We start from the raw sequence: 9,899 nt of genomic DNA, 5'->3' as shown, positions 1-9,899 counted from the left end.
CATACCTAATAAATGGTCATCTAGCCTCTCCCTGAAACCCTCCACTGACAGTAAACTCATTATGTCCCAAGGCAGTCTATTCCTCTTCAGGCCAGCTGTATTAGGGGAAGGTTTTCCCCCATGAATGGGAGACCTTACTGAAGTTTCAGTTGTTGCAGGTGCCAGATAACCTTTGGCTTCTGTCCTGAATCACTCTGGGAACCCAAGTGACATTCCAATTCAGCATAAAGCCCAAAGCAGTCCATGGATTTATTTATAACTCGAATACATTCTATCTGGGGTGCTGTCTTCTTCATTACTTCAACAGCTTTCCTTTTCCACAGGCTGCCTCAGGGTCAGTGAAGCCTGTACGTTTCTAATCCTTCTGTGAGTCTCTCTCTTTGACTTGACTCTGAAGATCAAGGAAATGACAATGAAAACCACTTTAAGCTAATGCACCTCCTCAGCCCCAGAGCCTCTGAAGCTAGCCCCTCTTCCCTCCCCGCCCATCCCTGGCTGAGGCTCAACAGGCCCTGCAGAGGCAGAGGCTAAAACAGCAGGGATGGGACTGACAGGCCAAGGGGCTGTTGTCCCCCCTTCTTTTGTTTTCCCAAATGCTTTACTGCTGTTCTTTTTTCACTTCTGTCATTTCCCACTAATCTTTCCCTCATTATTCAAAGTTAGTGAAGTATCAGATTAATTCAGGAGCTGGAAGAGAGAATCTTCCCTGTATCTGCAATACAGGATTCAGACCACACAACAGACAGCATCTAAAACTAGCATCCTCAGGGAAGAATCCCAAACGCACCCTTTCCTGACATACCCTGGCCTGACAGTTCACTCTTAATCCAGGTCCAAAGGGTGGCCAGTGAGGCAGCAGGTACTTTTTCCTTCCCGTACATGTCAAAGGCTACCAAAGATCTCAGCTGCCCGGGACAGCCTCACCTGGACCTCTCTGCGGCTTTTGGCAGTGCTGACCTGGTGTGCTCATGTCACATGTGCAGACCTAGTACAGGGTCTGACATGTCATGATTCCTAGGTAAATACTTGATTAATCTGGTTTCCCAGAGATCCCTGTTCTCTTCCCACTCCAAAGGTCCCTAAGCCTCTCTAGCATTGGTCTCTTTCATGCCGTGCCTGTATTATACGTCGCTGTACACAGCTGTACCCCCTTAGTAAAGTGTATACTCACTGAAGGAAGGGGATATTTCTTTTTTATTTTCTACACCCAGTACCTGGCACAGCACCTTACATACAGAAACTTCTTAATGTTTGTTGAATTAAATTGAATTTCTAGGGGTAGATGAAGAACTTGATTTGTTGGGAGAGAGTGAAAGGCATAGAAACATCAACTGCAACTGTCTAAAAAAATTAGCTTAAAAAAACCAATCACCACAAAATATCCCAACCCTATTTAATCAACTATAAAAACCAATGATGGCATTGTCACTGACAGCAGTATGTGAACACAGCTGGAGCAGCCATGCTGGAGCTGCCCACCCTGGAGAAGCTATCTACCAGGTCACTTGGGGTTACAGTACTGACCACCATCAGAAGCTCCCTGTGATGAGGAAGGCTGGAGGGTTTTCCCAAAGGGTGATGTTCTCCCTACACGGTGATTCTTCTCAGGAGGCAGGACTGCTTTTCCTGGATAATTTTTTTGTTCTTTATTCAACTGCTGTAGCAGATACTCATTGGTTGTTACCAGGGACCTGAATTATAAGGAAAAGACATCATAAATTACATAATTATGCCAGCAAAACTATCCTCTGCTAAAGTCCTCTTCTCTTGCTTCATAGTTTCCTAAAGGTACCCCAGGATTGTGCCCTAAGGACTGTGCAAAAGAATTTAAGCTTTCAGATCCTCTCCAGTTAGAAAAGCTTTGAGTCTGAGCTCAGCGATAGATTTAGAATTATGTCTGTCACTGCTTCAAGGCCATCGAGCCCAAATACTTCATTTTATAGTGGAGAAGGAAGCCCAGAAAGGTTAACTGATTTGAAATCAACTCTTCTAACACAAATCCAATCCTCCTTCCACTAAACTCTAATGCTATCCCCTGGACTTTATCCTAATGCCTAACCTGCCTCTAGAATTCATTATGGTGAAATACAGTGATTGCAATGTTCTGATAACTTTTACAGTACTCTCTCCTGGCATATTAAAATCCAGCCAGAATTGGAATGTAGCTCTAAGTTTGCAGATTTCCCACTGCTAACACGAGATAAGAGGTTAAGGTTTACAGTCTTGGGGGTGCGTCTCTCACATGTCAAAGAAAAATTCTGTATTCTGCATTTAAGGCCCAAGCCTGACAGACACTTATTAATCAATTATTTTAATTCTAAGCACCTCTGCTTAGAATCTCCAAAATGATAGAAATCCATCTTGCCTTTGAAAAACTCTAACCAAACCACTTTCGAGTTACATTTTGCAATATTCCCAAATAACAGACAGAATTCTACAGTAAGATAAAACATATTAACAAACTTCAAGTAACAATTTTATTCATCAGATAGAACAATAGAACTTAGAGAATTGACACACCTTAGGGGATAATTTTCTTAAACCATTCAATCCCTCTTTGATCACTATTTCCAAGAATTCTCCTTTCCTCCTGGTCAAAGGTAAATGTGAGAGATCCTTCTATTAACTATCTAATTAATCAAAGACTTTTCCTCTTTGTATGATCATCACCCTAATCCAGTCAAGGAATGGGGAAAAAGAGGCCTGTAAGTGAACTAGTCAAGGGTCCCCAGCTTTGTCATGTCATTGGCATTATTCTGTCTATAGAGAGAACAGAGTTCCTCTCTGAACTTAAATTTAGTTTCCCTTTAGAAAGCAGTTAGTTTGCATGGAAATATATTTTGCATGACTATACACATATAACCTATATCAAATTGCTTGCCTTCTCAATGAAGGGGGAAGGGGAAGGAGGGAGGGAGAGAATCTGGAACTCAAAAATTTTAGAAAACTAATGTTAAAAATTATTTTTACATGTAATTGGGTGCCGTCAGCAGCTGTGGCACAGAATGGCTGGAGATAGCCATGGAGAGTGAAGAGAAGATACGGGCCAGGTGGAAGAGTACAGCACAACTCCGTTTATTAAACTGAGGGAAAGGGCTTATATAATTTTTAGGCAAACAGATAGACAAGTTCTCCTGCGAAACATTTTGCTGCATTGTGTGACTTCCTTGTGCATTGTTCCCTTTTGCCACAACAATATTGTGTTAATAGCCCACAGAGGCTATTTAGCATGTGTGTGCTGAGGGGGTTTGGAGAGCCTCATCCCGAGTTATCAGCCCAAGGGCAAGAACAGGCTTCAGTAAAAACCTTGCATGGACTTTCTCAGAGCTGGCCCTCTACAATTGGGGAAAAATATTAAATACAAAAAGAAAGTGGTTAGCTTAGAAACAAATATGCAGTATAGCCAAGTAGAGCACTAGGCCTGAATTCAGGAGAGACCCGAGTTCAAATATTTACTAGCTGTGTGATCCTGGGCAAATCATTTAATCTCTGTCTGCTTTGGTTTCCTCAACTGTAAAAGGGCACCTACCTCACAGAACTGTTATAAGGATCGAATGAGATTATATTTATGTTTTTTTTAAATTATTATTTATTTTTAGAATTCATTTTTAAAAAATTGAGTTCCAAATTCTCCCCATTCCCTAGTCCCTCACCAACCCTCTGAGAAGGCAAGCGATATGACATCCATTATACATGTTAAATCATCCAAAATGTATTTCCATATTAGCCATGTTGCAAAAAAGAAATCCCAATAAAGATAAAGTGAAAAATTATACTTCAATCTGCTCTCTTTGGAGGTAGAAAGCATTTTTCATAATGAGTTATTTGGATTTGTCTTGGATCACTGTCTTTATCAGGACAGCTAAGGCTTTCGCAATTGATTGCTATTACTGGGTACAATGTTCTCTTGGTTCTGCTCACTTCACTATGCATTAGTTCATCTACGTCAGAACTGCACAACTTGTCAACTTTCATTCAGGTAAGGCTGGAAAGAACTTCAGACAGGTGAAATATTCACTAATATTTCTAAAAGAGGAAGCAAGAGAGACCTTAGTATGCTACACAGGAACATCTGAGCTGTTACCACTTACAGACTCACAAAAGGTATTCTGTAAATCACAATCACAACAGCTCATTTTGAAATGCAACAATGATCTTAGGGTATCCTCATTCATTCTTTCAACAAATGACCAGTATTTAATAAGCACCTACTATCTATGTTTAAGACTTTGTGGTGCTAGGTGCCGGAGGTATAAAGATGAATAAAGACACAATTGGTGCCTTTAGGGAGTTTATGATCTAGTGTGGGAGTGTTCTTTATAGTACACTGTGCAGCCACACTGAAAGATAGTGGAAGGCCCTCCCTCCCCCTTCAGAAGCCATGGAGCCCTCATGTACCTCTGACTTTCCTGGAGAAGGCGTACAGTCTCCTCTAGTTTCTTCAGCTGGTTAAGTTCCTGATTCAGACAAGCCACCTGTAAATTCAGCTGTTGGTTTTTATGGAGCAATTCATCTACAAGAGACACAACACTTTTGGGTTAGCAGCATTTTAACCAATCTGACAGATTAGTAACTAAGGGTTCCTCCTGTCTCCAAGATGACAGATCTTAGGAATTAGAGCCAGAAGGGACTTGTCCTCCTTGCCTGCCCCAAATCTACTGTGAAACCCTTCTTTTTAATTCAGTGGGGTAAGTAAGCCACTGGATATCTACTATTCAGTGCTGTGGCCAGTGCACTCACACCTAGGTTCAACATTCCTTAGAGTTAGCCTATCTTAATGTGTTTCTGCTGCTACTACCAGAGATATGAAAAATTACAGAACATCAGTTTGGAAGGGGTCAGAATTTTAGTTGAGACATAGAATAAAGTTAGAACATCTCATTTAAAAAATCTGCACACTCTGTCTGGCCCCATAGCAAAAGGGTGAAAAAGATGTGAATCAGTTAGATGGATAGAAACCTGATCATTTTAATGACAAACAAGCATGGCCCTGAGTACCTACATTATACTGATTTTGTGGGGAATCAGGTAGTTCCAAGATTGCCTCTGAAAAAGTAACTGTCTCCTTCTGAAATCAAGCTGTAATACAAAGCCAAAGGACCTGACACAGAGAGGGTACTAAGCTTCAGGATTAAGTTGGATAAAGAACTCTGTGGAATATGCTGGTTGATGAATTCTCTAAGAAATAAAATGTGTGGGGATAGGGGAAGGCAGTACTTTGCTTTGACTCCTAAAGGCTAGGGCTTATTAAGAGTTAAAGCAGGGGGCAGCTAGGTGGCAGCTAGGTGGCACAGTGAGTAGAGCACTGGCTCTGGAGTCAGGAGGACCTGAGTTCAAATCTGGCCTCAGACACCTGACACATTTACTAGCTGTGTGACCTTGGGCAAGTCACTTAATCCCAATTGCCCTGCCTTGCCCCCTGCAAAAAAAAAAGAGTTAAAGCAGCTGGCAGGTGGGGAGAAGGGGCACTTCTAGACGCATACATCTGAGTCTGCATAAACATATGAACGAACTTACCATAACTGTGAGACTGGTGCCCACCCACACCAGAATTGGAAGCACTTTCCTCCAACAGCTGTACCTTTTCAGACAAAAAGAGATTTTCCTCCAGTACCCTGACCATCTTTTGCTTCAATGCTTCCTTTAGGTTAAAAAACAAAAACAAAAACAAAAACAAATGGTTACCACTGTCCTCTACAATATCGCTGATAAGTGGTTATTCAGTTTCTTGCCTGAACACCTCTGGTTATAGGCAAGAGCTGGCAATGGGACATACAAGTTTCCATCCCTATCCTGTATCTGGAAGCATGACAATCTAAAGCATATCTCTGAAGTTTCTACAGTTAGAACCCTTAGAAACCCCATGATAACTTAAGTTTCCTTGACATTAGAAGATAATGGAAAAAAGCCCAGGAAGAGTTAGAAATGGTTTTTAACCAAACCTACAGGTGAGAGCTTGAAGCCTCAACAACTTCTCTTGCCATTAGGACTCCTGAATCCCCCAGAAGAAGGAAGAATTCAGAGATCTTCCTTCTCCCATTAGACACCAACCTCAACCCTGAACAACTCCTCACTTTTGACGACTGGAGGATTTTTTCTGCCCTGTCTCAGGGTTGTTGCTGTTGTTTTAAACAAGACTCAAAGTCAAATGTACCTCATCCACCAGGTAGCTCTGGGAAAAGTTGCTATCAGAGATTTAGTCTGACTTTTCTCAATGTACTTTTAATAGGAATTCCTAGGACTTCCTGGTGGTGATTAACTTTGGTTAAAGAGCTGTTTCATGTTCTACACTTTTGCCCTTTGCTACCAAGGCACTAAAGAGTGATGGAAAGTGTACCAGATCATTCGGGATGCCAGGAAACTGTCCTGTATCCTTCAGTTCCAGGTCTCTTCTTCGAGAGGCTGTCAGGCTTTCTTCAGGCAGTGAGCGGCTCCACTGGGTAGTGGGGTTGGGAACCACCAAGCTCAGAAGCATGTCTCGGGCAGAGCCTGAAGAAAATTTGGTGGGGTAGTGAGATAAGACCTATAAGCAGCAGCACTAATTTATAATTTCTTTTATAAAGTCATCAAATACACATTCCCTTTTTAAAGACTTACTCCTATGATTCCAAGTCTTGGCGGAAATATTGGTAAACAGTAAATTGTCTCCTTTTTCCAGGTGAGAACAAAAAATGAAGACCTCTACTCATACAGAATTTACCCTGGGAGCCCAGATTAGTATGAAATGCTCTCTGACTATTGGCTTACTAGAAGATGGTAAGTAGAAGCACTGATTCAAACCTGGGCCCTCTGACTCTGAAGCTAATGTTCTTTCAATTACATTGTGGATGTCTTACTATAGAACAGAACAAAGTGCTAAAGGGGGGAGGGGGAACAGAGAACAGCTTTCTTTTCCCTGTGCTTCCTACTTTAGATATCAGAAAGAAAAGAAAAACCCAATGACCACATTTCCCATTTTTGCCTACTTCTCCTAACTCTGAACACTTCTTGAGCACTGTTTACAAAAAATAAAATGTCCTGCAAGAGACCAGAGAATCTTACCAAAAGAAAAAACATCAGAAATCAACTTATTTCAATTTTCTCATTTTCACAGATGGGGAACCCAAAGTCTAGCAGGATTAAGTGATTTATTTGCATTCATATAGCTAGGTGATTAGCGTCAAGGAAATCTGAAAGACTTTTTAAAAAGTCAATTTATAAAAACAACTCTTTGAAGAGTGTTCTAGCTCATCTGTTCTGTTTTTCACAAACTATAGTGTTTTGTAAGATACTTCCGATTTATGGTAAATAGACCTATTGGGGGCAGGATAGTTGTACTTTTGTGAATGTCCTAAAATATCCTCTGATGGTGGCTAACATACTAATTAACACCTGTATAATACTTTAACATTTATGCAAATTATCTCTTTTAAACCCCATAACCACCTTTCTCCATTTTGCAAACCTGATGATTTTATATATGAACTAGGGATTAGGAACGAAAAATAATATTATTCTATGAACAACTAGCATATCAGCAAGACAGAATGTACTATTCTAGATATTTGGGGAAAATCCTGATGATAATTATGTGGCACTTTAAATTTCACAAAATGCTTTTATCTGTATCATTAGATTTTTTCAATCACCCTGTGGGGTAGACAGAGCAGTTAACATGTTATAGCTGAAGAAAGTCAGAAAGTACAACAAATACTTCCCATTTATATACTGTCTTTTTCTGGTTTACAAAGCCCATTCATCACAACAGCCCCGTGTGGTGGGTAGTGCAGACATGATTATCTCTACTTTATAAAAGAGAACTGCGGAGTAGCACTAGTGACAGCGGTGACAGTGATAACAGCCGCCATTGACACAGAACTTCAACGTTTGCCGAGTCCTTTGCACGCGGCAGCTCGTTTAACACAACGACGTGCAGAGCAGCTACCTTTATTATTGCTGTTTTATAGATGAAGGAGCTGAGACACGGAGAGGTGGACTTGGCCAGGGTCACACAGCACGAAGCGTCTGAGGCAGAATGTGAAATCGAGTCTTTCTCACGAGTACTTTAGCACTCTCTCTATTACACCAGGCAGCTGCTGTGACCTAGCCATCCGTCCTACTAGTTATTAAATAGCAGGCCTGGTATGATATCTGGTTTTTCTGATTTTTAATTCATTTTTTTTCTACTACACCACTATGATCTGGTAAAATTTGCACAGGAAAAAAACCAAGAGAACTCAGAAATCTGTTAACAACAGTGTTCCAAAAGAAGATTGGTGAAAATTGTGAAAACAGCTTTCTTTAGATTGAAAGATAGAATCAAGTTCATGGAATCCTCAGGAATTCACCATTTCCCTCCTCTTCACTGGAGGTCAGGCACAGGTTGGGCTGGGTGGCCTCTCCCATCCCTCCCAATTTTTGAGTTCTACAAACAAGAATCCTGTCTACAATATAATGCACCAGTGGTCATCCAACCTTTTCCTGAAGCAAGTGCAGTGGAGCCCACCCTTCCAGGAGCTATACACTCTTCCTTCTTTTGGACAGCTCTCCTTGTTAGAAAGCTTTTCCTCACAGAAACCTCTACAGGGTTAAAGCTCAAAACTGTACAAAGACTTTTGGGATGACCTGGTATTTGCCTTATATGTTCAGCCCCTGCACCTAACTTTGCTTTCTAGAGATAAAGGAATCCAATCCCTTTTCTATAGGACAGCTATCATGTCTTCCCTCCCTTGCCTTCCCTTCTCTAGGCTGAACAACCTGGGTTCCCCCTCAAACCATATTCCATCAGGCAGCATGACCTCTGAGGCCTGCCACCAGTCCGGCTGTCTCTTCAGCTTCCTTCATGAAGGAACATTTTTCCTAAAATGTGATACCCAGAATGAAACACAAGGCTCCCAATGAGGTCTGATCTGGGCCATGTGAAGCAGCAGCACCAGCTCCCTAGTCTTATGCCTGTCTAATGCATCCTAAGCCGCATTAACATTGGGGGCTGCCATATCCCACTGTTGATCCACACTAGGTTTGCAGTTCACTTGCCCCTCTAGAGCTTTTCAACCCCCCTGCTGATGTGGGGTGGGGAGAAGAGAGCCTGTGGCACCTGGGCACCCAGGTTCCACGGGGAACAGCTCAGAAGCCAGAGCAGAGCCCTTCTTGAAGTGAGAGAGAGAAGGAGAGAGGTCACTCACCCAGGAACTTCTTGTTGAGAAGCAGAGACCCTGAGCCGTTCCAGTGCTTGTCTACTAGCTCCAAGAGCTGTCGGAGCACCCTGGCCACATGGGAAGTCCTGGCAATGGGTGGGGGACTATGGTTTCCTTGCAAACCATGCAAACTGCCCAGGTCACTAGAGAGAGGCTCAAGAAAGGAAGAAAGCATACCAACCAACGTCATTCTTACTCAGGAAGGGCAGCGGAGACCCAGAGATCAAAGTAGTACTACCACAGAATCTGTGGCCTTATTTTTCAAGTCAAGATTCATTATATTACACACTACATTATCAATAGCTCAGGTAAACATAAGACTCAACTCTCCCAGGAGAGATGCAAAGATACAATTCAGTATCTGCTATCACTGATATCTTTGGATGTTTTTCAGGGGAAAAAAATCTACCTTTTTAGTTCAATATCCTGCTGACCAGCCCCATAAATTTTTCAGTCTATGATACTTTTGTTCTTGAAACTATAAATCAAAAGCTCTATCTAAACCTGTTATATCTTTAAAAAAATTAAGCAGGAGAGCACCAACAATGATAAAATAAGATAAAACTGCATTTTTTAGCAACTAAAGTTTACAAAGCACTTTTATTACAATAACCTTGCCTAGGAAGTTAATGCCAGCATCATCACCCTCATGGCAATGAGGAAATAGATTTTGAGAAGTTATTGACTTGGAGAGAATGTCACTCAGTAAGCATCAGAGCCAGC

At 41.6% G+C, this 9,899-nt stretch overlaps 1 protein-coding gene across 1 annotated transcript in view; it reads right to left on the bottom strand.

The window, feature by feature from the left end:
* Window positions 1–335: 335 nt before the first annotated feature.
* The window catches only part of LRRC36 (leucine rich repeat containing 36), a 47,012-nt gene continuing 37,448 nt past the window's right edge, over window positions 336–9,899 (bottom strand). The window contains exons 10-15 of the mRNA XM_036750057.1: window positions 9,165–9,330; window positions 6,338–6,489; window positions 5,518–5,641; window positions 4,399–4,513; window positions 1,525–1,691; window positions 336–391 (exon numbers count right to left, since the gene is read on the bottom strand). Of these exons, the coding sequence (XP_036605952.1) occupies window positions 336–391; window positions 1,525–1,691; window positions 4,399–4,513; window positions 5,518–5,641; window positions 6,338–6,489; window positions 9,165–9,330 (780 nt within the window). The remainder of the gene's footprint in view (window positions 392–1,524; window positions 1,692–4,398; window positions 4,514–5,517; window positions 5,642–6,337; window positions 6,490–9,164; window positions 9,331–9,899) is intronic.

Source organism: Trichosurus vulpecula, chromosome 3, assembly GCF_011100635.1.
Source record: "Trichosurus vulpecula isolate mTriVul1 chromosome 3, mTriVul1.pri, whole genome shotgun sequence".
Classification (NCBI taxonomy): domain Eukaryota; kingdom Metazoa; phylum Chordata; class Mammalia; order Diprotodontia; family Phalangeridae; genus Trichosurus; species Trichosurus vulpecula.
Note: the sequence above shows the minus strand (reverse complement) of the source record. Positions and strands in the feature narration are given on the sequence as shown.